Here is a 27,653-nt window from a genome sequence, read left to right on the forward strand (position 1 = left end):
TAATATATGTCATGAAAGCAATATGAGCTGCATGTTTGACATCGGAAAAAAATATTTCAAATTTGTACTTAATTATTACAGTGACAGGAAAAAAGAATGTTTATATACGTTTGTTGTTCATATTTGCTGTAGAAGAACTTTTTATAAGCTCTGATTGAAGCAAAATTGAATTATTGTCGTCCTGTACAATAATGATTTCTTATATAATACTGTATATTTGGTTGTACAGAAATATTTCTCCTGAATCATTTTTAAACTTTATTTTGTATTTTTTATCATAAATATTTAGGCTACATACACATTAATGACAATAACACAATTTCACAGCAAAATAAAATTCTCAAACATGCAGCTCATATTGCTTTTTAAGTGTCTATTATATATTTCATTTAATAAAATATATGATATCTATTTTAGTGTTGAGAAAATGGTCATTTCTATCTATACATACATGTATAATTGTAAAAAAAAAAATGTAAATATCTGCACTTTAATATTACACGTACACCACCTTAATTTTATTGCAAACTTTAATTGCTCAAAAGACTTCACAAAATTGGATGTCATAAAATTACAAAACAAATTTCTTTAATATCTTTGAAAATCTTCAATATCTTCGAAGATAAGTTCAGAAAAATAAGCATTTTGGTCAAAATGAAACTGTTATCAATGCAACTGCATTCTTATATCAAACGCAAAGTTATATCCCACAGTTCCCCTGCATGAATTTAAAACTCCTTCAAATTTTTATCATCAGTTTTGGATTGCAACTGTTCATTTGGTTCTGAAACCATCTCTTCTTCAATTTCTTTGAAGTTGACTTCATTTTTTTGATCAGATTTGGATTGCAATTGCTGTTTGGGCGCTGAAATCATCTCTGCTTCAATGTCTTTAAAGTTGAGTTCATCAACTTGCTGCTGTAGAAATTCGCATTGTTTGTGTTTGTCTTTTATTTCTTCTTCAAGATGAGCAACTTTGCTTTGTAATTCTCTGAGTTTGTTGTGTACAATTGAAGATTCTGCTTTTGCATTACTTGCTAGATTGATTATGGAGTTTAATTCAATTTCAATGAGTCTCTGAAGCTCTACTGTTTCTTCTTTGATTTCCTTTTTTTGGTCAGCGTTTTCCCAGATTTGTATCGCAAGAGCACTTTTGTTCATGTTATGTCTACATCTGTGAAGAGCCACTACAATTTTTTGTAGTTGGCACTGTACTGGCATCGTTGGAATTTTGAATTCATTGTGTGACATCTAAATTAATACAAAAATAAAAATGTATTTAGCACAATATAGCCATTCAGTAAAATCTATGTCAAGTGACTTATCATGAATTATTGCTTCTATGATCCTCCGCTTAGATGACCAGAGACATAAAGAAGAAGGTATGTATAGTTTCTATACAAATTTTGCCCTGCGATTTTCTAGAATATGATTTTTGTAACTGATGTAAAAGTTGAAAATTCATGCTTTTAAAAGAAAAATCATACAAGTCACTTTTCTCACATGTATTTTTAATTGCTAATGATGACGTCATAAACATAAGTGCTTTTCCCATATTTTCTTCAAAAGATGCAGAAGACACCAATTTTCAATGGAATTTTCCTTCAGATAACATTGACAACAGGCATCGCCCACAAAGATCTTGACACGTGATTTGTTATTGAATTTTCCAAAAAAAAATGTTATGAAATAAGATATCATTTTTAGATTTGCATTGGAGTAGGACATGAAGTCGGTCACGTGATCAAATTCTATAACGCCGAAGGGCGTTATAGTAGATTTGATCACGTACCGACTTCATGTCATACCCCAATGAAATTTTAAAAATCATATTTTATTTCTTATATTTATATTTTACGTTTTCATTCATTTTATAAACAAATTAGGCATTATTTAGACTTAGATTTTGAACAGCAACGTAACATTGCTATGGCGTTATGTGACGTCACAGTCGGAACTTTCAAAATTGCACGTGCAGTTTGTTTTCCATACGCAAGAAAGTCTGATCATGTGACCGACTGCATGTCATCGAAAATTGAATTTCATATTTTTAGTATTGTCATATAAGGAAAGACATTGGCAAATGTAAATATAAACCAGAAGTCTCTGTCGAGACTGAAGCTCTACTGGTTTGTACTTATAGCAGAGGAAGAGAAAAGTACTTACGCAGTTGGATATTGAAACTTTTCAACAGCAATAAATGGAATAATGATCCTTGATTAAGTCTCTTTATGTTCTAAGTGTAGTCTACTTGCATGCCACATTATATTATAATCAGACTAAAACTGTATTTGGAGTAGCATTTTAAGAATATTTAACAGAAATTTCTATTTTTAGTAACCATGGCAACACCATTCATTGAAGTGAAAAACTGATATACAGAACTAGAAAACTGACCAGTCAGCAAGGGCCCCGCCATGGGGTAGAATTAAAAGGGTGCAGCTTACAGAATGATTAATAAATGTACAAAGAAAAAGCAACAGCAACTGTATTCTTAAAATTTCAACATAATTCCTGAATATTCAAAAACCTGAAAATAATATTCTTGTATTTACATTAGGCAGTAAAGAACAACTTAACATTGAATTTATATTTAAACAATTATGAATCTTGTGTTATATAAAATGCCAGCCTTCAATGAATGCAAATATCATGAAGGCTTGACCTTAACTTCAAACAAACAGCAGTTGCAGACAAAGGTTTTCATTAATCTTAAAGTGACAGATAAAGAGAAGCCTACTAAATTTTCTGCAGCAGGCTAGATAATTAATCCCAAGGGATTAATTGTACCTCTCTCATCATTTTCTTCTAAAGTTACAATAAGGACTTTTTTCAGTATTAATGATAGAACGGAGTTTTTATACAACTACATTAAAAATTAAAAACATTCTTGAATTAATATATTTAAAAAAAAAGGAAAAAAGTGAAAAAAAAAGTACCCTGGTAAATCAAAAAATCTTCTTTAATCTATTTCTTTTTTTAGGATTCAATGAAATCATAACTATCAAACAAAAATAAATAATAAAAATTTATATTTAAATCCACATATCAGAGTATTTCATAGAATTCCAAATTGATTTAACTTCAAAACAAACTTCATTTGCAGACAGAGGTGGTAATTAATCTCAAAGTGACAGATAAAGATAATGCTCTGGAATTTCTTCAGGAGGAAAGCTAATTAATCTCATGGGACTCCTAGTAGCATTCAGTTTACTGAATGGGAACATCTTCAGCAGTTATCTCTCTTTGCCAATGCATTCTTATATAAAGTTAAGGAATCTACCCCACCACCCCAGCTCCAAACCAAGGGACATAGAGAACCAAACTTAGCATCAAAATATGTATTTTTGCCTACTGAACTACCATACCAAATTTGATCTTAATTGGGCAACCATAAAAAAAGTTGCCCGTTCATTCTTATGCATAGTTTAGGAATCTACCCCACCACCCCAGCTCCAAACTCGAAGACATACAGAATCAAACTTAGCATCAAAATATGTCTTTCTGCCTATTAAACTACCATACCAAATTTAAACTTGATTGGGCAACCACAAAAAAAGTTATTAGAAAAAACAGAAAATTTGTGGACGGAAGAGTGACAGACGGATAGACAGACAGACAGACAGACAGACGGACGGACGGACGGACAGACAGAGTGATTACTATAGGGCACCCGCAAATCCTTGCGGGGCCCTAATTATGTATCTACGTGTAGTCTACTTGTGTGCCAAGTTATATTGAAATCAGACCAAAACTGTAGGAGGAGTAGCATTTTGAAAGAATTTCACAGAAATTTCTATTTTACCACAGCAACACCGTTCATCGAAATCAAAAACTGATACACAGAATTATGTATCTTAGTGTAGTCTACTTGTGTGCCAAGTTATATTGAAATCAGACCAAAACTATAGGAGAAGTAGCATTTTGAAAGAATTTCACAGAAATTTCTATTTTTAGTAACAACAGCAACACCGTTCATCGAAATAAAAAACCGATACACAGAATTATGTATCTACGTGTAGTCTACTTGTGTGCCAAGTTATATTGAAATCAGACCAAAACTATAGGAGAAGTAGCATTTTGCATTTTGAAAGAATTCCACAGAAATTTCTATTTTTAGTAACCACGGCAACACCGTTCATCGAAATCAAAAACCGATACACAGAATTATGTATCTTAGTAAAGTCTACTTGTGTGCCAAGTTATACTGAAATCAGACCAAAACTGTAGGAGGAGTAGCATTTTGAAAAATTGTTTACAGACGGACAGACAGACAGACAGACGGACGGACGACGGACGCATTACTATCGCATAAGCTCTTCTGGTCTCTGACCAGTAGAGCTAAAAAATTATGTGGGTGACGGTTGTGAACACTATTTTCTAAAGGAAAATCATCCTTGAAATGGGCCATTTTGAGGCTTTTTCAGAGAAATGCTATACATTAATGACGTCATATTTGCAGAATGGTAATCCTTCGAGCCATGTTTTTTCCTGATTTATCAGTCATTTATTTAACTAATATTTAAGCCAGTTTCAATTTTTTTTTATGTCATTACATTTTTAGGGCGCAATAAAGCTAAAACCATACCTTCTTCTTACACCTAATAAACGTGTCTCCGAGACAATTGACCCACTTCAGCACTTGGACACAAAAGTACAGGATTCGTATGCATAAAAATTCTAAGAATTTTCTTAAGTATATGCTTAAATGTCTTAAGTTTATTCTTAGCTGAGTAATATGCTTAATTTCCATTGCATAAAAATTCTAAGGAACATACTTAGCCATTCTTAGCTAAGCATATCGCAATAAGCTTAAGTACACTGTTGCCATGTCAATAAAGTCACTTTCGCTTTCATTTCAATGTAAACAAACACATGACATGATGAAGAAGCAAAGAAATAATATTTTGAAAAATAAAATATTAATCCACTGACTCTCCTTCCTGTTAAGGTATAACTCTAAATATTTTATGATTTATTTGAGCAAAAAAATTTGTTTGATATTGATGACATGGTTATGATTTTAGGTACCGTTTACTCAGACAATTTAAAGAAAAGAGAGAGGGAGAGAATAAATAAACTGTGGAGGATGTAGATTAAAGGTGGTGCAATTGAGAGAAAAAGAGCAAATGAAATTGATTTGAAATTATTTTTTAGAGATTAGAAGGATAAGGTGTATGTACTCTTCTTTCTACGATGGATTTAAGTTTCGTTTCAAATTTATGTATATAACCTTATGTGTAATATTATTAAACGCTTTTTTCTTATTACATTCATTGATTCTCTCTCTCTCTTTTTCTCTCTTTCATTACTTAGTAGTTTTGAGCTTTTTAAATTTTTAGACATTATTGACATCTTTTTCTACGTGTCAACTGAATGATTGTATATATTACCAATATGTGTAATATCATATGGGATACTGAATACATGTAAATTGTGTTGGTATGAAATAAAAAAAAATAATTTAACCTAACTAGATCACTTGTTTCAGAAATATTTTTAACCATTGGATATTTACTAATTATACTATGACAAGGCTAAAAAAAAAGTATTTCCGAAACAAGTGAACAAGATCTAGATGTTCATTGCACTGGTAAACTCGAAAAGGGTTCTTCCGAATACACTGCATTGTCACAAGTACTAGACATAACAAACTACGTAACAATGAAATGACGTCTTATTTTAAACTGTTAAGATACAAAATTGCTAGCATTTGTAAAGACACTAAAATTGTAATTTAATTATTCCATTGATTTCATTACTGTTCATACTTTTCTTTCATTTTGTAAAATTATTTTTGTGCTAATTCCTTTTTTTTTAAATATCTTAGGCATTATGCTTAAGAACTTAAGACAGGTATAGACCATGCTTAACTTTAAGCATATGCTGAGCATATACTTAGGAGTTGAGAAGTTTTATGCAACAAATTAAGCAATATGCTAAGTAAAATTTCAATCTGCTAAGCAGAAAAACAGTACTTAAGTATATGCTTAAGGACTTAAGAATTTTTATGCATACGAATCCAGGTGTATAAAGTTCCCTGGATAAAGTCTGAAACATTACATGTATAATACACAAATACCTCATTACCTGTAAACTTTCATTGGAAATTTGCTTTATTCTCTGTCCATATTTTATTTCTTAATTCTTCATATATAGGAATTATAAAATAATAAATATACATCTACGTCTATTTAGTACTTACGTCTGTCTTCTGTAGGTGTAGTTGAAAACCGCGCACCGTCACCGATGTGATTTAGTGCGAAAAGTGCGCAAGATTGTAAAATCCAAATTATTTCCGGAATAAAGCGAAGCTTATACACTGAGTTAGGTAACTAACATGTGATTGTAGAAGAAAAGAGAGATAATGAAACATTAAAATATTTTTATGTGGAGAGTATATAGACGTCTGTAATTTTTCTATAAGTGTAGACGTCTCTGACGTCATTGATACTCTTTCACTTCATCTAGAAATTTCTTTGCTCGTTTATAAGTAAGAGTTATCTTTCCATCCCCATTGTATAGTAATATACAAAAATGGTAACTAGGAAAAAATGACGACATATATTTTTTTTTACGTTTTTAACCATTCTTACTAATTTTATAAGAAATAACAAATATTTGTATTAATTTTGTTGATTGACTTACAAAACAATAATTCTCATATAAATGTGTTCAATAAATAGAACGTCGGAGGAAAAAGTTGGAAAATGATTTTCTGTTTCGTTTCTATGGCAACTCTAAGTGTCATATTACACATTTTTTGAAAATAGAAATCACTTTGACACATTGCAAAGAATTATCCTAAAAAGTTTAAAAACGAAAGCTAGAGAAGTTACTGAAAAAATCGAAGTTAAAGAATTTTCATTTTCCCCTGGTTTCCATGACAATAATCGATTATTTGAAGATTTTAAATGCGAGTTGCAAAACTACAATTACTAAACAATAGAATAAAAAAAGTTTCATGACGAACGTTAAAGGGACCAGAGAGAACACTCGCGGACAAAATTCGTCGCTTTTTACAGGTTTCCATGACAACGGTAGACATATTGGTACTGAACGACCTCACTGCACAACTACAACCAGTGATCGTCCTTTGAGGAAAGTTTCAGGAAGATTGCCCCAGCCATCTCCGAGAAACAGCCTGGATAAAAAAAAAACATGCGTACAATATCAATATGTCGTCCCCGACTTCGTTCGGGGCGACATAATAATAATAATAAAGGTAAAAAAGAAACCGAAGAATAATAGAAGGGTCTTCCGCTGAAGACGGAAGACCCTAACTAGAGCAAAGCTCGTTGCAAAGCAACGAGTAGGTCTTCCGCCCGACTTTAAGTCTCACTTGCTGGAAGATGGACAGGCATTTTTTTCCTTTCCGAAGAAGACCATTGGACGGAAAGTGATGTTTGTCTGTCTACTAAGATTTTATCATTGAAATATAAGCTGATAAGCATGAAAATAAATTTATGCATCCAATTTGACCGGAAGTGCGGAAAGCTTGTAATGGAAATTATATTCTAAAATTAAGTAGTTATCTGCAGAAATATGTCAAATGCAACTACTTACGGTTTGACCAAGAGTAGCCTAAAGCGATGAAATTAAAGAATGGAGACAGTATATCCTTTGTAAATTAACATTTCAGTTTCTTACTAAAGTTTTTGAATATCAGCCATTTTGGCCTACTTCTTGTTTCATTGGAAGTGACAAGATTTGATGATTATAGAAAGTTACTTTCTGTCATTTGTCTTTTGAACAACTTTTCTTCCTTAACGTATTACCGGTAACTTTCACAATAGATTTTGAGTTTTGTGAAAACAGTTTCAACTCCTCATAGATTAGATAACAAATTCTTGGGACCAGAAACATTCTTAGGGACCAGCCCTAATTTCCAAAATTAAGTTGAGGAACCTTAGTATTCTGCACATCTTATGCAGTGTATTAGTGTGTTTTAACAAAATATACATGTATACAATTTAGACAAAATGTGCTAGAAATATATTTTGAAATTTTCTATACGACTGTACATAGAAATATAATTGTTCGTCAGCGTTCGGCATTTTGGGGAATATGATACGCAGCTAGGTTTGGTAGATCAGTCTATGCAAATCGATTATGACAAAAAGGTGAAACTGCACAAATGACTATCGGCAAATAAATTATTTTTTTTTCATTAACTTTTACATACTGTGATTTCCCTTATATGTGTAACTAATCTTATTATTACAAAACTATTTTAATGTAAATTAATTCCAACTTGATCTCGCTGTACTGACATATATGACGTCCAAGACTAGTTGACACGCTGTTTCTCTGCACTTGAGACGCAGATCAAGCTATAATTGCAACTTGTAAATGTGAAATTTAAAACTAAATAAGCGTGATCTAACTAAAATTGAGTCATATTTTTAAATGCATTTGTAACTTTTAACAGTCCTATTAAATTGATAACGAATAGGTCTCTAATAGAGCCGCAGTCATGCATATTTATACATAAACGTACTACAACCACAGGCACACACCTTCGAAAATCTCAAAAACTCAACGATATTAGCTTAACTATAAATAATGATATTTTGTACAAATGTAGCTTTTGTCTCTACTATTTCGAAAAGTGCTGGGAGCAAGTTGTGTGCTCTTGATTTTCCCCTTTAATTTTACATTATTTCAATGCATAGACGTGTAGTGTAAATACACGAGGTTTTTCAATACAGACGGCTACATTTTATATAATTCCCGTTGGTGGGGAAGTTGCTCCTAGCACTTTTCCGGTTAAGAAATTTGTCTTAAAGAATATGCAATCAATTTCTTGGTGAAAAATCATTTGTATATCGCTGAACTTTTATGATCTTTGTATCCATACATATTTTTTTCTCATTTTTAACATGTCACGTGACATACAGTTGATGTACGTAAAGTCGCTTTGGCCGAACTCGGTTGAGACCCCATATATACATATGCATTAGTACAATTACCATTAAATTTAAACTCATACTAATAATGAAATTATATTGATTTTCTCGGAATATTTTAAGGCATATTTTCTTTAGTGTCCTTAACCTAGCTGCGTAAACCTCTGCATGTATTGGCATATAAATGCTGAAAATATTACATATCTGTTAAATATCTGTGAAAAAAAACCCAGAAAATTGAGCCTTTAAGTACCACTTAATCACAAAAATCCCCGGACTTAAGGACGTTCGATCCTGATATTTTGAGCGTATTTCGCGCAGGTCCTTTATTTATAAAAAGCATCATTTTTAGGTTTTAACGATAAAACTGAATTCTACAGTGCAAATTTAACTATATCCAATGAAAAAAACTGCGATTAAATTCCATTCAAGTAGAATTAAGCTAGGGACTATATTTTGTGGCGGAAGGTTTTTTAGACGAAAATGACCAGTTTTTCCATTTTGAACTATAACTGTACTGTTAATTTCGGATTCCTATTTCTCCATCCTAGTTGCACACAAAGTTGTTTTTTGCAGTGAAATGTGTTATGCTGGTTCTGAAATATCTTTTGAGTTATTTTTTATGAATTCTTACAACAAAGTTTGACAAATATAGTTAATATATTCTGAAAATCTGGCAAAAAAGTGAGCCAATTTTAGCGTAAAATTGACACTTTTTTAGTATTATCTAAAAATTTTCATCATATACCCCCACTTTTGATATTCTATTCTTAATTTTCAAGATAAATTTGACCTATTTGCTTAAAATCAGAAAAAGTTTAAGACTTTAAAATACTTTTCTTGCTTATCAAATTTTCAATGCCAGAAAAATCACTTTTTACTAGTGCAGAAAGGTCAAATAATTGATTATGCAAAGCAATTTGAAATTTTTTCTTAGTCACAATTTTTAAGTGTCTTTTTAAAAACAAACTTAGAGTTCATTTTGTTTCATGCTTTAATTGGATAAAAATATTTGAGGGAAAACGTCAAATATTTAATTAAGACACAAATTTCAGTGCAAGAAGGTCATATTTAATGTACTGTAGCGCCAAAAGAAGCGTATTGACCCCAACTTTTTGATTTGAATTTTAATTAAGCTTTGTATGTGTAAACTAAAAATATACTTGGCAAAAAAAGTTTAAGACTTTAAACATCAGGATCGAACGTCGTGTCATCATTCTAAAAAAATTAAATACCTAGATATTTGTTGTTTTCTCAGACCTGAAAGTTTTATGGTAGTCAAACAAAACGCTTTTGGGAAATTACTAGCTCAGAATCACTCGGAAATAATACTAATTCTCTAGTTGCCAGTACTTTGTTCATATGTGTGTTGTTTGACTATGCAGAAGCATCACATAACTGTCTTCATTCTGCAGATATTTTCACAGTCAGTGCTTCATGATAGCTGTAATATGTTGGAAGAGGAACTATATTAATCTGGTTTTTCTGAAAGCCATACACATAAACACACTGCTTGAAAATTTAGCTTTACAAAAATTTACTGCAGAAGTAAATGAGCTTAAAGGTTTTCAGAAAATCAAGGTTACCTTTACCTAAACTTTACTTAAATTAAAGAAGTAAAGGTTATCTTTAAGTACTTTTACACTAACTTAAACCTTAAAAGATCACCTTTAAATTTCTTTACTTAAAACAAATGATTAAAGATCATCTTTTATGCTTTACTTTAAATAAAATATGAACTTTATGTTCCTTTAATTCTAACAAAAGTTTCAAAGGTGACCATTCTTGCTTTATGTATATAAAGTTTAACTTTAATTGGTTTTCAAATTTCTCGATTAATCTTTTAATGAAAGTAAAGATAACGGTAACTTAAATTTTTAAAACCTTAAGCTCATTTACATCTGCAGTAAAGTTTTGAAGATGACCGCTAATAGATGCAACAAGGACAGAAAAGCATACTTTACAATAAGTATGATCTGTCAAGTACGTAACACTAACCCGATAACCCTTGTTAGTCTTAACAAGAAAATTGTTTTACCTACTATTTTATATGAATATGAATGCAAACTAGCTTTCGTCATAAGAAAATGAAATACATGCTACCCATATTAAATTTTTTTCATCTTGTTTGGCCTCTTTTTTAAAGTTGGTACATATAATTAAAGTTGAATTTTGATTTAATAATTTTATTTATGAAGAATAACCCATGATTTCAAGCAAATCTAAGATTTTAGAAAATTAAGTTCTTTCTAAACAATTTCATTTCACAATCCTGAAAACTTTAAAACAACTCACAAGATTGATACTTTTATTCAAAAAATAAAATTTCAAATAAATTAATACACGATAATGTACTAATTTTCTTACAAATAATGAATTCAATGGCAATAATTATTCATAAACTCTCACATAATAAAATACTTTTGCTACATAAATAAAAAACAAAAACAATGATTTATAAAAATATAATATGCTACTGTATCCTCCTGAATTGCATTTTGCGATATAAAAAAATTGTGCATTAACTTCATTGTTCAATGTATGTTTTAAATGTCGCCTTATGTGTCCGGCTTCACAAATACTGTATGTGTACGACATCACAAGTTTTAATTTTGTATGGAGTGTAATGATCAATGTGTGTTTTTAAATATGTCGCCTCATGTGTCCGGCTTCACAAATACTGTATGTGCCCGACATCACAAGTTTTTGTTTTGTATGGAGTGTAATGATCTCTGTGTGTTTTTAAATATGTCGCCTCATGTGTCCGGCTTCACAAATACTGTATGTGCCCGACTTCACAAGTTTTTGTTGTGTATGGACTTTAATGATCAATGTGTGTTTGTAAAGATGTAGACTTGATTGTCTGGCTTCTGCTTTATACAGAAAAAATAGTGCTCCAAAAAAAATTTATGCAAAACCAATTAAAAAACTAGCAGTTCTCAAAAAATCATGGAAAATGAACAAAGTCATTCTCATTAGGCAAAAAGAAGATATTTTTTCTGCCTAAAAACTAAGAAATCTAATAAAAATATGTACATAAAAGAAAGTCTTCCTATACATAGCAAATTTAATTACAAAAACCTTTCACGCGGTATAACAATGATGGTATTAATCCCTTGCAATTTCTCAAACGCATATACAAATTTGGATTTTATTCTCTGAATGGGAATAAAACTAGCAGGGCCTTCAATATCATACATATTGGCCTTCCAAACTTCAACTGGTTTACCAAAATAATGTCTCAAAGTTTCATTCACTTTGCAAAACCATTTAACCCTTGCAAGGCAATGGACATGTGATTTACCTTCAATGAGAATATTATGCAAAATTATTTTCTCAACTTGTCCAGGCCTAGGTTTAAGATCCATGTTCTCAAATGAAGATATCTGTCCATTCTCGCCATACCAGTGAGCGATTATCATAGAGGATCGATTGCTTCTACCTCGTTTGGTTCCAATAATATTTCCAAATACATTGATACTTTCTGTGGAACGAAAAGTATTACACACATCAATGTTTTCAATAAATACATTTGGATATAAAACTTTGTAAAAATGTTTCAAATATGAAAAATCTATTTCATTCAAAAAACAATTTTTCAAAGAGGAATGAGAAAAAGCAGAATTTATCACATCTAATGTCCAATCACACATGCTCACTTCAACATTTCTAGAGGACATTTTTGACAAATTGACATTTTGACACATATTCATCTCAGCAAGTGTGCCTCTATCTTTACTATCAATCATAGAAACAATTCTTTCAAATTCTGGCCCAAAATCTTGGCCAGTACTTTCTTTACAGTCAATATCAACAACATGCACAGTTTTCAAAAATTTTCGCATGAGTTGCAGTTCAACAAATCTGTTATTTGTAGGAAATGCACCCAAAATTCCATTTTCTCTCTCAAAACTAAATAACCAGAATGCATACACAGGACCAAAATCATATAGGCATTTGTCCAAATGAGCATGTAAATGTATATTTGGTGTAATGACCTCATCACTAAATGCTCTTTCAACAGATTCACAAAAAGAAATCAACAATAAATGTGCAACTTTTACATGGTTTTTTGTCAATGATCTTGAACACAAAAATTTACATGCAAGAACAAATTTTCTCCAGTAATCAAAATGATCTTCAGGAAGAAGATCTTTGAGTGCATACACTGAAAACATTATTGTCCAGTTTTTCCACTGGTCAGCATTGAATGAACCATAGCTAGATGCAAATTTTTGGGGTAACTTTCCTATATCTGATGGACAATACACACCCGAAATCTTATCTTGTACTTTTTCAAAATGATCGGGCAAAAGTATTTTTTTATCTTTCCATAGGGTCATCATACGTTTTGCTGTTCCTAAAAACAAATTATGCATTGGGTCAATGATTGTCATACGAATAGGATCAAAGTATTCTAGTTCTAAGAGTACAGAATATCTAACTCCATATTTTTTTTCTAGCTCCTCTCTTTTTGTTTTGGTTTTTGACTTCATAATTCCCTTCACCATCTTCATATGAGAATCTTTATCCCGTTCAACCCATTCCTTCACATTAAACCCCCCATAATTTTTCTGACCAATTAGTCCTTCAAATCGCTTCATGCATTTGTTACATCCCATAGTAGCAGAATGACCTAAAAAGCCACAAAGCTTTCTGCTTGCTGGGACATCACAACCCACACACAGAAGTGCCAACCTAAACCTAACAGGATCTGAAGGAGACATATAACTATCTAAATGGAAACCCTCCCATGCTTCCTGCAGTTCTTCTACAAGAGGTTGTAAAAATGTATTTGTTGGGGGTTCAGTTTTACAGTCAGGTATTAGTCCTACCAAAATAATGTTGTTTCTTTTGAATCTTTCTTCTCGTGGCAAATTTAAAATTGACAAATATATGGCACCTACTGAGTAATTTGAATATTTAAAAGGTTGAAACCAATCAACATTTAACATAAGTCCAAAATTATTAGGTTCTGTAAAAAAATTATACTTCAAACCATTGAATTCTTTCCAAACATTTCCATCATAAACATCACTTAACACATTTTCAGAAAAAATTTGATGACGCCACTTTTCACACAAGTTTTCAAAACCTCTCTTTTTCACAAGCCTATGAATACTGTCTTTAACACTTTTATAACAGTATGTTTTTTTAGCAACAAAAGTCATCTTTCCATTTACTGTGACAGATTTCAGAAGAATTTCTCCACAGGGTTTTCTGAAATTGGCTAATTTATGATTTGGCTGGACAACATTGCTACACTTTTTTGACACATTTTCACCCTCAATAATTTGTAAACACTGAGAAAAATCATACAAAGAAAAACATTTTGGACATACAACATATTTCTTGAAATTGTCTTTCTCAAATCGTACTGAACTATTTGCCTGATACAGTGTTGATGGAAAGCTTTTGTAAAGAGCAGCAATAAATGATGAAGAAAATGATCCAAGATAAAAAATTGATTTGATCAGCACGATAATGAATGATAACGCCATATCTGAAATGAAAAAAACTGCCTGCCACCTAAACAATAATTTTAAAATAATTTGTATATATTCATGGTTTTTATCTGTTTCTGTTGGCATCTCAGATTCCCCTTCACTGTCCTGCATAAACAGTTCAACCAGTTCTTCGTCATCTATGTCCGTGCCTTTTTCAGAGTCTGTAGGAACCTCATCCATAACATTGTCCGATTCAAATGTATCATCAGCCTCCATTACCTTTTCAGTCGAAGTAGATGGCATTGTTGAAGTAGATGGCATTTCTTCAGCCATTGGTTCATGAACTTGTTCATAATCTCTGGCTTCCTCCACATTTGTAGAATTACTATCTTTACACAAATGTCTTTTAAAATATCTGTTCGAAAATTCCTCCTTGCATTTTGTGCAATATTTTCTTTTTCTCTTGTATTGATCCATGATAGGACTGCAAACAAAGGATAAGGTTCTTTCATTAATTTGATTAAATACTTAATATTCATAAATAAATGTAAAAATTATTAATATTATAAAGACAATACCATGCTGTAGCATTTACATGTCATGATGTGATAAATATTTGTTTAATTCTGAATATTTTTTAAACATTATTTCTGATTTAATTCTTGTCCAACAAGAGTTGTTTCAACTTGTTTGTAAAACACTTCCATGCACCCCCCACAAAAAATTGGAAATTTAAACTAAGGCGTAACAAAAAAATATGTTTGTTTACGGTTACCCGACGGACCCTAATTTTAATCGCCGACCCAAACTTTTTTTTCGTCGTAAAAATCCGGAAGTTATAAAAAATTCAATAAAATAAAAAAAAATTCCTACCTACCGACCCTATTTTATTTCAGCATGTAACAGTAAACAAAGATATTTTTTTGTTTGGCCTAACTTAGAAAATTTACTAAGTCAAAGGGGCAAATCTCTGTCAAATAAGGCTAGGTCATATTTACCCAAAACAGAATTTGACTTAGATATTCTTATGATAAATCTGTATACCAAATTTCATTTCAGTATTCTTCAAAGATAATGAACAGAAAATGCAAATAATTGGAATTTTTCTGAGTCTAAGGGGCATAACTCTGTCAAAAATGGTGCGATCGTACTCAAAACAGAAGTTTACCTAGATATTAATGTGATATATCTGCATAACAAATTTCATTTCAGTATGTGCAACGGTTGCGAATTAAAAATGAATGGAAACTAAGTGGACTGACAGACCAACAGACAGCAACAAAGCAATATGCCCTCGCGTCTTCGAAGGTGGGGGGGGGGGGGCATAAATATAATAAAAAGGAAACTTTTCGGTCAATTAAATAACTTTCATCATCTAAGTAACAAGCTATTTTGTCCAGGGACCTTTTGATGTGCTAGAATAAAAGTATTATACATCTTTGCATTACTTTATCATTTTTAGAGTGCATTGATCCAAAAAACTGGATCACATGGTCACATGTAAGATTGTATGAAATATACAGTAAAATTGATTGGTAAAACAGTTGGGTATATAATAAAATTAAGTCTGCATGATGTAATAAAATACATATTTTTGCTTACCAAATCCTTATTCACCTGTCTTGACAACCGACATCCCACAAAATTTCTTCAACTTATTCCTTGTCACAATATAAGATGTAAAGTCTTTCATGAGGGGGTCATCAAATAAAGCCGTTGAAGATGAAGCAGTTGGTGTTGCTTTGGAATCTCTAACTTGTGGATTTGTGACTGTGGAAATGGAAAGAAATATTTAAATTTGTTTATAATACATCTTCATGTTACGATGTACATGTCTAGTCTAAATGTAGACTGATCTACCTGGGTAACTTATTTGGTCTTTCTGTCATTCTTACAAGCAGTCATTTTTTTAAAGGTACTACATATGTTCATGGACCACATTCAATGAAGAGGCCATTTGAACATGTTGAAGTGTCACACATGTAATTTTGTTTTCTATATATCTATTTGTAAAATCAGATAATTAAATTCATATCACTTTTTAAGAAATATTTTATTTGAAAATTATCAAATATAGATGTGCATCTACAGTGCTCCAAGTCACACTTGCTCTTAGGTCGCACAATGGCGACCTAAAAATTTTTTTGGTCGCCAAACTATGTGAAAAATGTATATATTTCATTCTACTTAGTGACATAGATTAAAACAACACACATGCATATCACACCTTTCTTTCGTTCCTTTTCTCTTTCGTATTTCTCAGCGAAAGTTCCTAGAGAATCATCAGATGATGATGGATCCTCTACGTTTTCTGACACAGAAGATTGTTTCTTCAGTTCTTGTCTTCTTTTTCGTTTCAGATCTCTCCTTCTTCTTGACCTCCTCTTCACTTGTGTTATCTTCTCGTTTGCAGAGTCTTTACTATCCATAAATCTGCAAGATATATCATTTGCAATTAATATGACACACCTCAGTTGCATTTGTGGTAATTCCTATTTAAGGATGCTCTAAACACTGCACACTAAAGAACTTAACTTATTGGGTGGATTTATGCCGTTAGAGTGATCTACCCTTAAATGTAAGATTGAAGAAATTGTTATTTACCATTGATTACATAATTCATAATAAAAATATATTTAGCATTATATATGACAAAGAGTAAGAAATTTAATAAAATTTTCATTAATTTTCCCAAAGTAAGTAAACAACAGCGATTTTTGCTCACAAATATAAGTCTATTCAGTATTGTCGTTGAACATTATTCCTGCACAAATAAGGCACACACCCTATGTTCTAAATGAATGATGAAGTCTCAATATGCATACATTTAAATGATATATTTTTTTCTGAGTCCAAAAAAGAAGTTTTTATTAGTGTTTAGAGCTTGCTTAAGGAATACATTAACATTATGTACACAATTAGACTAAATGTATGTATACTAATAGGCCAAATTTATAATCATAGCAATGTCACATTTCTGTTGATATGGCAGATGAGTCTTTATTGTGTAAAACAACAAGATATCTAACCATGCAGTCTTAAATTCAGTCGCATGTATCAATTATGCTTATAATAAGTAATTTAGGACAAAAGATACATGCATTAGCAATAATATGGATACCTTGATATGTATTTATTTTTTTAAACAATTTGATTGTAAATATTGCATATAATGAATTTCTAAAATATACAGAAATTGTAAAATTTCTATAATGTTCCAACTCCAACCTTTCTTAAACCATTCTTACATAAATCTATTGCACAGCTTTTTGCCTCATGGCCATTAATTTCCATTTTTGTGAAATTTTGAATGAAAATAGTTTAAGTTACTTTTTTCACAAACAATAGTTGTTTTTTTTTTGTTTTTTTTTTTCAGCGAAAAGCAAATCTTTTTCTTTCTGAATCTCCTTCTACATTAACAATGATACCCCTCCCCCTTTTTAATGTTGATAAGCATTTCTCTAAGGTATTGAATTACAATTACATTTGATGCCCCACCCCTTCCTCCCCCTCTAAATAATTTGCTCATGCATAATCCAATTCTGTCATTTTCTCAGTTTTATTAAAGAGCTCTCCTAACTTTTTATGATTAAGCTTGTTTTAAATTATCCTTATATTCATGTTAATTTTGTGATATGGCAAAGGCATTTTCTTCATGGTCTTCGAGAATATACCGTACCATTTTTATCAAAAATTAAATTTCTGTACATTGCAATTTTAATCTTTTCATTAAGCTCTTCATTTAATCATGTTCCAAGTTTTAAATGTACATGTACAAGTAAACAATTAAATGGGTTTTCTTAAATGTTAAGATAAAAAAATATTAGCTAAAACGTTACATGTACCTATAATCAAAGCCCAGGAAATGGATTTTTCAAATTTAGTAGTGAATTTGATTAATGTATGAATTCATAATTATCTACATTATTCATGCATTTCATTTACACGACATTATGACATCTACATCCTGTTGATTAGCATAGGCAACTAATGGGCCTTTTGACAGGGAAGATAAGAAAGAGTCTTAATACACCCCCTCCTGTGAAAACACCATTATCTTACATCTTAAATAGTGATAACACTGTTTTGTGTATGTGTCAAGTATATGTGTATATTTACATGCCATTAGGTGTCAATTAGGGTCACTGTTACAGATGTACAAACTACATTATAACTACATTATATTGTTATCTTTATGACAGATCCACTCATGGATCAAGACCCCAAGAGTTCTTACCATCAAAAAGGGGTTTTTTTTTGCATAATTTATTTGTCAACCAGCAGGGTGTTGTTAAAAGCATCAACAGTGTTTTTCCTGAGAACCAGCAACAGGCTAAATTGACCATTTAATTAACAATAATGCCACTTTGAAATAAAAATTTGTTGTAAAGTTCACAGAGATTCTGTTCATAAATCTCAACTCCTACACTCTGTAGCCTGTTACAACTGATCTTTAACCATTTACTTTGAAATAAATTAAAGGGAAGACACTATCATCATTAAATTTACACAATACTGTTCGTAATCTAAATAAAATTGATGCCTCTTTAAATTGCCTAAAGCATTCAAATGAAATAAAAAGAACAATCTATTTACCGTATACATGTACATTTAAGTGGGTTATATTCTAAAGTAAGATCTATGTAAAAATTGAATTAAATATGGATTATTATACGTCTTACTCTACTTTCTAATATGCATAAAAATTAGATCAAGTGGACGTGAATAATTCAGTTTAAATTCTGTCTACTGACTATGCTTTTTCCATTAAAAAATTGTCATCATTATAGATCGATCTAGATAAAAAATAATTGCCTGCATTTTATCAAAACCTTTTACATTAAGGAGGATGATTATGTGTTTAACTGGGTAAAGGAAGGGGGGATTCAGGTAAAACTTTTCTCATCATTTTACAAGCCATTAAGGCCCCATGTTCTCAGAAGGGGCAGGAAATTTTGGTTGTTTTCATAAATATTTGATTTATCTCTTGACTCCTGACACCCCCCCCTTTTTTTTTTATCTGTGTATGCAATGAGTTCTGTCAGTACCTAGTACTTTTACCTAGATGAATTAATAATTGTTCAGGTCAAAATATTTGAAGAAAAAAATTTAAATTATATCTAATAATAAAAAAATATCTCCAGATATTATCCCCTATTTTTACAAACTAAAAAGAAATACCCGTTTCTAATCTTCTTTCATACTCTGGAATAGTTTCATTTTTTACATGCTGTACATCCAATAAAGAAGATACTAATACATGTAGTATCCCCCGTACTTTGACGAATTATTAACTTAAGTAAACTAACCTAAAAATTTGGACATTTTAAAAATAGCCAGCCCCCTGTGAAGGCCTTTCCATCCAATAAAAAAAATTATTTTAAGGGATTTGTTAATCATTTAAGTTTATGTACTTTTTCAAGTGTTTATTTTTTTGGTCCCTCCCCTCGTTCCCCCCCAGGTAAAGCTTGATAAAATATGTATCGGTTTACCGCCTTAAACCAATCATCATTGATCATGAACATAGACTATAACGTTACAGAACAACCCGAGATCAACACATATAATACTGTAAAAAGAGACAGTAATTATGTTCCCCAAACGAAGTTGGGGAACATATTGTTTTTACTCTGTTTCTTATTATTATGTTCCCCAAACGAAGTTGGGGAACATATTGTTTTTACTCGGTTTCTTATTATGTTCCCCAAACGAAGTTGGGGAACATATTGTTTTTACTCTGTTTCTTATTATTATGTTCCCCAAACGAAGTTGGGGAACATATTGTTTTTACTCTGTTTCTTATTATGTTCCCCAAACGAAGTTTGGGAACATATTGTTTTTACTCTGTTTCTTATTATTATTATTATTATTCTTTTTTCTTCTTATTTCTTCTCCGGTACTTTTTTGTCCGCGAGTGTTCTCAGAAACTGTTCACCCAACTGAGCTAAAACCTTTTTAGGGTTAATAGGTGTGTTGTGTAGGTGTGCGGAACGAAGGTCATTTTGCGCGCATACGCCTGCACGTGCGGGCGCGTGAAATGACTGAAATGACTAATATATTTAATATAGCCATAACTTTAACATTTTCCGATGAAATGCTTTGAAACTCATTATATAAGGATATATTGATAGTGTAGATAATGTGACACTGTCAAATTAGCAAGAACTCACGCGCATTTACGTGCGCTTCGCTCTGATTGGCTGAAACAAAAATCTCAATATCTTTTCCGTTTTTTGACGAAATGGTATGAAATTTAAAATATAAGCATACTTTAAGATGTCCTACAACATGATGTATAACATTTGTCATGAAAGCATGCGCATGCACGTGCGCTGCAATCTGATTGGCTTAAACTTCAAATGGCTGTAACTCCCTTGTTTTTCAACCAACCACGATAAGATTTAGAACATAGACAGACACAATAGACTCCTATAAGAAGTTACGGTCATCATGCACATGCATGCACGCGCATGCACGTGCGCTTTGCTCTGATTAGCTGAAACAAAAATCTCAATATCTTACTTGTTTTTTGACAAAATACTTTGAATTTTAAAACATAATCATACCTTAATACGTCCTAAACTATGATATATAAAAGTTTTCAAGAAACCACGCCCATGCACGTGTGCTGCGATCTGATTGGCTTAAACTTTAAATGCCTATAACTTTTTTGATTCTCAACAAAACAGGATGAAATTTAGAATATGAATAGATATGACGGATTCTTACATTATGCTACTATCAAACTTGAATGCAAGGACTTGCATGCACGTGTGCGCGCGCAATGCGTTAAATGACCGATTTACTTGATATAGTCGTAATTTTTTTTATGAAACGTTTCAAAATTCAAAGAATAGAAACACATTAAAAGTGTAGTCACGATGATATAGCTTTCATGCATTGCACCTTCGCGCGCGTGCAATGATCAAATGACTTGTATACTTGATATGGCCGTTACTTTTATATTTCTTTATGAAATGCTTTGATGACCTTGACCTTTGACCTTGACCTTTGACCCCTTGACCCAAAGGTCACAATCCAGCTCAAGTTCGTAGATGTATTTACAAACTCACTTTAACAAATGCTTAGAATAAAAAAGTCAACCCCCCCCCCTTCTCCTTAAAAAAAAAAATCAATAACAACGTAGAAAATTTCTCTGAAACTCGATCAACACCTGGGATCGACATAAAATTTCACTTAAGGTGCAGAAAAGACTTCATAGAAAGTTTCCTGAAAGTTTTACGGTAAGTCTCTAAAGTATATAGAAATTATGAATTTTTACGGCAAAAATTACAAATTCTGTCGTGTTTGAAATTTAAGTGCAGACGAACAAAGATATGATATAAACCTTTTAAAGCCTATTTCTCCAGATGTCGTTAATAGCATTCAATTCTACTGATATGAATTAATATTTTAATACCAAGCATTCTTCTTTTATTTCACCATTGAAATTTATCTGAATTTTTTTTAGAATTACACAATCCCCAGAAATAGCGAGTTTCGGTATATTAAAAAGCAATACACGTTTCTTTCCAGTAAAACCTCTCGTGTTTGAATTCATGAAAAAATATTGATAAGGGGGTGTTAAACAATACCTGTCACATTAGCTGACACCAAAAAACCAGGGTACGTACACGACATTTTCTGATTTATTTGCATATGCAAACAGGGCTACCCTCAAATCCACGTGTTTTCCATGTCTTTATAAACATCACAAAAGCACCCCAGGAAGTAGCCTCCTATGCCCTGGAGAAATAGTTCCTGTCAAAAAACTTTATTTATTTATAGAGTAGATAAAATTTCCTAGGCACAGGTACCAGAGTTGTCAAACTGGCCTGGAAGGAAATTAAAAAAACTCTCAAAAGAAAGGAAAATCGGCTTAATGTATGGACCTACAATTGACTAAGTTCATTTTGATTGGTCAATTACCGGTGTGGTACCCCTAGTCGCCTTGAACCCAGTCCTGTCTTTCTGAAGAAAACCAACTCCGAGCCCGATGTAAAAATCTTAGTAGAGAAATGAGAATTTGAATTTTGCTGCCTTATTATGTTCCCCAAACGAAGTTTGGGAACATATTGTTTTTACTCTGTTTCTTATTATTATTATTATTATTCTTTTTTCTTCTTATTTCTTCTCCGGTACTTTTTTGTCCGCGAGTGTTCTCAGAAACTGTTCACCCAACTGAGCTAAAACCTTTTTAGGGTTAATAGGTGTGTTGTGTAGGTGTGCGGAACGAAGGTCATTTTGCGCGCATACGCCTGCACGTGCGGGCGCGTGAAATGACTGAAATGACTAATATATTTAATATAGCCATAACTTTAACATTTTCCGATGAAATGCTTTGAAACTCATTATATAAGGATATATTGATAGTGTAGATAATGTGACACTGTCAAATTAGCAAGAACTCACGCGCATTTACGTGCGCTTCGCTCTGATTGGCTGAAACAAAAATCTCAATATCTTTTCCGTTTTTTGACGAAATGGTATGAAATTTAAAATATAAGCATACTTTAAGATGTCCTACAACATGATGTATAACATTTGTCATGAAAGCATGCGCATGCACGTGCGCTGCAATCTGATTGGCTTAAACTTCAAATGGCTGTAACTCCCTTGTTTTTCAACCAACCACGATAAGATTTAGAACATAGACAGACACAATAGACTCCTATAAGAAGTTACGGTCATCATGCACATGCATGCACGCGCATGCACGTGCGCTTTGCTCTGATTAGCTGAAACAAAAATCTCAATATCTTACTTGTTTTTTGACAAAATACTTTGAATTTTAAAACATAATCATACCTTAATACGTCCTAAACTATGATATATAAAAGTTTTCAAGAAACCACGCCCATGCACGTGTGCTGCGATCTGATTGGCTTAAACTTTAAATGCCTATAACTTTTTTGATTCTCAACAAAACAGGATGAAATTTAGAATATGAATAGATATGACGGATTCTTACATTATGCTACTATCAAACTTGAATGCAAGGACTTGCATGCACGTGTGCGCGCGCAATGCGTTAAATGACCGATTTACTTGATATAGTCGTAATTTTTTTTATGAAACGTTTCAAAATTCAAAGAATAGAAACACATTAAAAGTGTAGTCACGATGATATAGCTTTCATGCATTGCACCTTCGCGCGCGTGCAATGATCAAATGACTTGTATACTTGATATGGCCGTTACTTTTATATTTCTTTATGAAATGCTTTGATGACCTTGACCTTTGACCTTGACCTTTGACCCCTTGACCCAAAGGTCACAATCCAGCTCAAGTTCGTAGATGTATTTACAAACTCACTTTAACAAATGCTTAGAATAAAAAAGTCAACCCCCCCCCCTTCTCCTTAAAAAAAAAAATCAATAACAACGTAGAAAATTTCTCTGAAACTCGATCAACACCTGGGATCGACATAAAATTTCACTTAAGGTGCAGAAAAGACTTCATAGAAAGTTTCCTGAAAGTTTTACGGTAAGTCTCTAAAGTATATAGAAATTATGAATTTTTACGGCAAAAATTACAAATTCTGTCGTGTTTGAAATTTAAGTGCAGACGAACAAAGATATGATATAAACCTTTTAAAGCCTATTTCTCCAGATGTCGTTAATAGCATTCAATTCTACTGATATGAATTAATATTTTAATACCAAGCATTCTTCTTTTATTTCACCATTGAAATTTATCTGAATTTTTTTTAGAATTACACAATCCCCAGAAATAGCGAGTTTCGGTATATTAAAAAGCAATACACGTTTCTTTCCAGTAAAACCTCTCGTGTTTGAATTCATGAAAAAATATTGATAAGGGGGTGTTAAACAATACCTGTCACATTAGCTGACACCAAAAAACCAGGGTACGTACACGACATTTTCTGATTTATTTGCATATGCAAACAGGGCTACCCTCAAATCCACGTGTTTTCCATGTCTTTATAAACATCACAAAAGCACCCCAGGAAGTAGCCTCCTATGCCCTGGAGAAATAGTTCCTGTCAAAAAACTTTATTTATTTATAGAGTAGATAAAATTTCCTAGGCACAGGTACCAGAGTTGTCAAACTGGCCTGGAAGGAAATTAAAAAAACTCTCAAAAGAAAGGAAAATCGGCTTAATGTATGGACCTACAATTGACTAAGTTCATTTTGATTGGTCAATTACCGGTGTGGTACCCCTAGTCGCCTTGAACCCAGTCCTGTCTTTCTGAAGAAAACCAACTCCGAGCCCGATGTAAAAATCTTAGTAGAGAAATGAGAATTTGAATTTTGCTGCCTTATTATGTTCCCCAAACGAAGTTTGGGAACATATTGTTTTTACTCTGTTTCTTATTATTATGTTCCCCAAACGAAGTTGGGGAACATATTGTTTTTACTCTGTTTCTTATTATTATTATTATTATTTTTCTTCTTCTTCTTCTTCCTGGGTACTTTTTTGTCCGGGAATGATCTCGTAAACTATACATCCGACTAAGGTGAAATGTTTTTAGGGTCAGTAGACATGTTATGTAGATTTGCGGAACGAAGGTCATTTTGCGCGCACGTGCTTGCAAGAGCGTGCACGTGCAACATGTGAAATGACCGATTTAATTGATATAGGCGTAACTTTTAAAATTTTTGATGAAATTCTTTGAAACTTATAATATAAGGATATATTAGAAGCATAGACAATATGACATGGTCAAAAAAGCAGGATCTCACGCGCATGCACGTGCGCTTTGCTCTGATTGGCTGAAACTAAAGTCTCAATATCTTTCTTGTTTTTTGACGAAATCCTTTGAAATTTTGAAAATTGCCATGCATTAGGATATCCTACAACATGATATGTAGCAATTATCATGAAAACACGTGCATGCACGTGCGCTGCAATCTGATTGGCTTAAACTTTAAATAGCTATAACTCCCTTGATTTTCAACCAAACAGGATGGGATTTGGAACATAGATAGATATTATGATAGATATACTGGACTACAAGAAAGTATGGTCACCATGCACATGCATACACGTGCATGTACGTGCGCTGCAATCTGATTGGCTGAAACTTTAAACAGCTATAACTCCCTTGGTTTTCAACCAAACGGGGTGAGATTTAGAACATAGATAGATGTAACGGACATCTACAAGAAAATATGGTCACCATGCTCATGTATGCACGTGCGTGCATGTGAAATGAGGAAAATCAAAAAAACACTTGAATGAGCGTATTTTTTAATACTTTTGGATTAAATACTTTAATATTTAGTATATTAAAATATATAGATTGTGTAGACAAGATGATATGGTCATTACGCACATGCATTCACATGCGCACGCGTGCAATGCTTAAATTTGAATGAACTTTGTACACTTCTGGGTAAACGTTGTTAAAGTCTCAAATGCATCGAGTTTGTCTTATTTAATGAAGCTTACAGGGAATATGGCACCAAAAGGGAGTTGGGGAGCGTTTGGGGGGAACATCTGTAACGGTCCCCGTTACAATTAGCACTAGTTATTATTATTTTTCTTCTTCCTGGGAAAATTTTGTCCACGAGTGATCTTGTAAACTACACATCTGACTAAGGTAAAATGATTTTAGGGTCAGTAGACATGTTATGTAGATTTGCCGAACGAAGGTCATTTTCCGCGCACGTGCTTGGAAGAGCGCGCACGTGCAACACGTGAAATGACCAATATAATGGATATTGCTGTAACTTTTCTTTTTTTTGATGAATTTTTTTGAAACTCATAATGTAAGGATACATTAGTAGTGTAGACAAGATAGCATGGTCAAAATAGCAAGATCTCACGCACATGCACGTGCGCTTCGCTCTGATTGGCTGAAACTAAAGTCTCAATATCTTGTTTCTTGTCATAATCTTTTGAAATTTTGAACATAGTCTTACATTACGAAGATCTACAGCATGATATATAAAATTTTTCATGAAAGCATGCGCATGCGTGCGTGCTGCAATCCGATTGGCCGAAACTTTGAATGGCTATATCTCCTTTGTTTTTTGACGAAATGCTTTGAAAATTAAAATATAGTCATGCATTAGGATATCCTAAAATATGATGTAGAATTCATGAAATCACGCGCATGCACGTGTGCTGCAATCTGATTGGCTGAAACTTTATATGGCTATATCTCCTTTGCATTTTGACGAAATGTTTGGAATTTTAAGATATAGTTATTCATTTAGATATCCTTCAATACCATAAGGATAAAAATTTATGAAATCACGCGCATGCATATGTGCTGCAATCTGATTGGCTGAAACTTCAAATGGCTATAACGCCCTTGTTTTTCAACCAAACAGGATGGGATTTAGAACATAGATAAATATAAGGGACTCCTACAAGAAGGTGTAGTCATTATGCACGTGCGTGCACGTGAAATGAGTAAAATTAAAAATATGCTCGAATGAGTGTATTTTTTAATACTTTTGGATTGAATGCTTTGATATTAAGCATATTAAAATTTTAGATAGTGTAGACAAGATAATATGGTCGTTACGCACAGGAACACGCGTGCAATGCCTATTTTTAAATATTTTTTGTATTTTTCTGGGAAGACCTTGATTAAGTCTAAATTCCATAAAGTATTTCTTATTTAATAGAGATTACAGGGAATGTGGCACCAAAAGGGAGTTGGGGAGCGTTTGGGGAACATCTGTAACGGTCCCCGTTACAATTAGCACTAGTTATTATTATTTTTCTTCTTCTTCTTCTTCTTCCTGGGTACTTTTTTGTCCGGGAATGATCTTGTAAACTATTCGTCCAATGTAGGTAAAACCTTTTTAGGGTCAGTAGACATGTTATGTAGATTTGCGGAATCAAGGTCATTTTGCGCGCACGTGCTTGCAAGAGCGCGCACGTGCAACACGTGAAATGACCAATATAATGGATATTGCTGTAACTTTTCTTTTTTTTGATGAATTTTATTGAAACTCAAAATGTAAGGATGCATTAGTAGTATAGACAAGATGGCATGGTCAAAATAGCAAGATCTCACGCGCATGCACGTGCGCTTCGCTCTGATTGGCTGAAACTAAATTCTCAATATCTTTCTTGTTTCTAGTCATAATCTTTAGAAATTTTGAACATAGTCCTACATTATGAAGATCTACAGCATGATATATAAAAAATTTCCTGAAAGCATGCGCATGCACGCTTGCTGCAATCTGATTGGCTGAAACTTTAAATGGCTATATCTCCTTTGTTTTTTGACGAAATGCTTTGAAATTTAAAACATAGTCATGCATTAGGATATCCTAAAATATGATATAGAAAAAATTTTATGAAATCACGCGCA

General features: G+C 32.4%; 1 protein-coding gene across 1 annotated transcript; it reads right to left on the minus strand.

Annotated features, from left to right (window-relative positions):
- Positions 1-728: 728 nt before the first annotated feature.
- On the minus strand, positions 729-16,782 carry LOC134235521 (uncharacterized). Its single transcript, XM_062717667.1, has 5 exons — positions 16,583-16,782; positions 15,958-16,125; positions 13,257-14,839; positions 12,250-12,392; positions 729-1,250 (listed from the first exon to the last, which is right to left on the minus strand). The coding sequence occupies exons 3-5, from the start codon at positions 14,830-14,832 to the stop codon at positions 729-731; spliced, it is 2,241 nt and encodes a 746-aa protein (XP_062573651.1). The 5' UTR covers positions 14,833-14,839; positions 15,958-16,125; positions 16,583-16,782.
- Positions 16,783-27,653: the final 10,871 nt, after the last annotated feature.

Source organism: Saccostrea cucullata, unplaced genomic scaffold, assembly GCF_032062105.1.
Source record: "Saccostrea cucullata isolate Sc308-1 unplaced genomic scaffold, CSIRO_AGI_Scuc_v1 ctg3208, whole genome shotgun sequence".
NCBI lineage: Eukaryota > Metazoa > Mollusca > Bivalvia > Ostreida > Ostreidae > Saccostrea > Saccostrea cuccullata.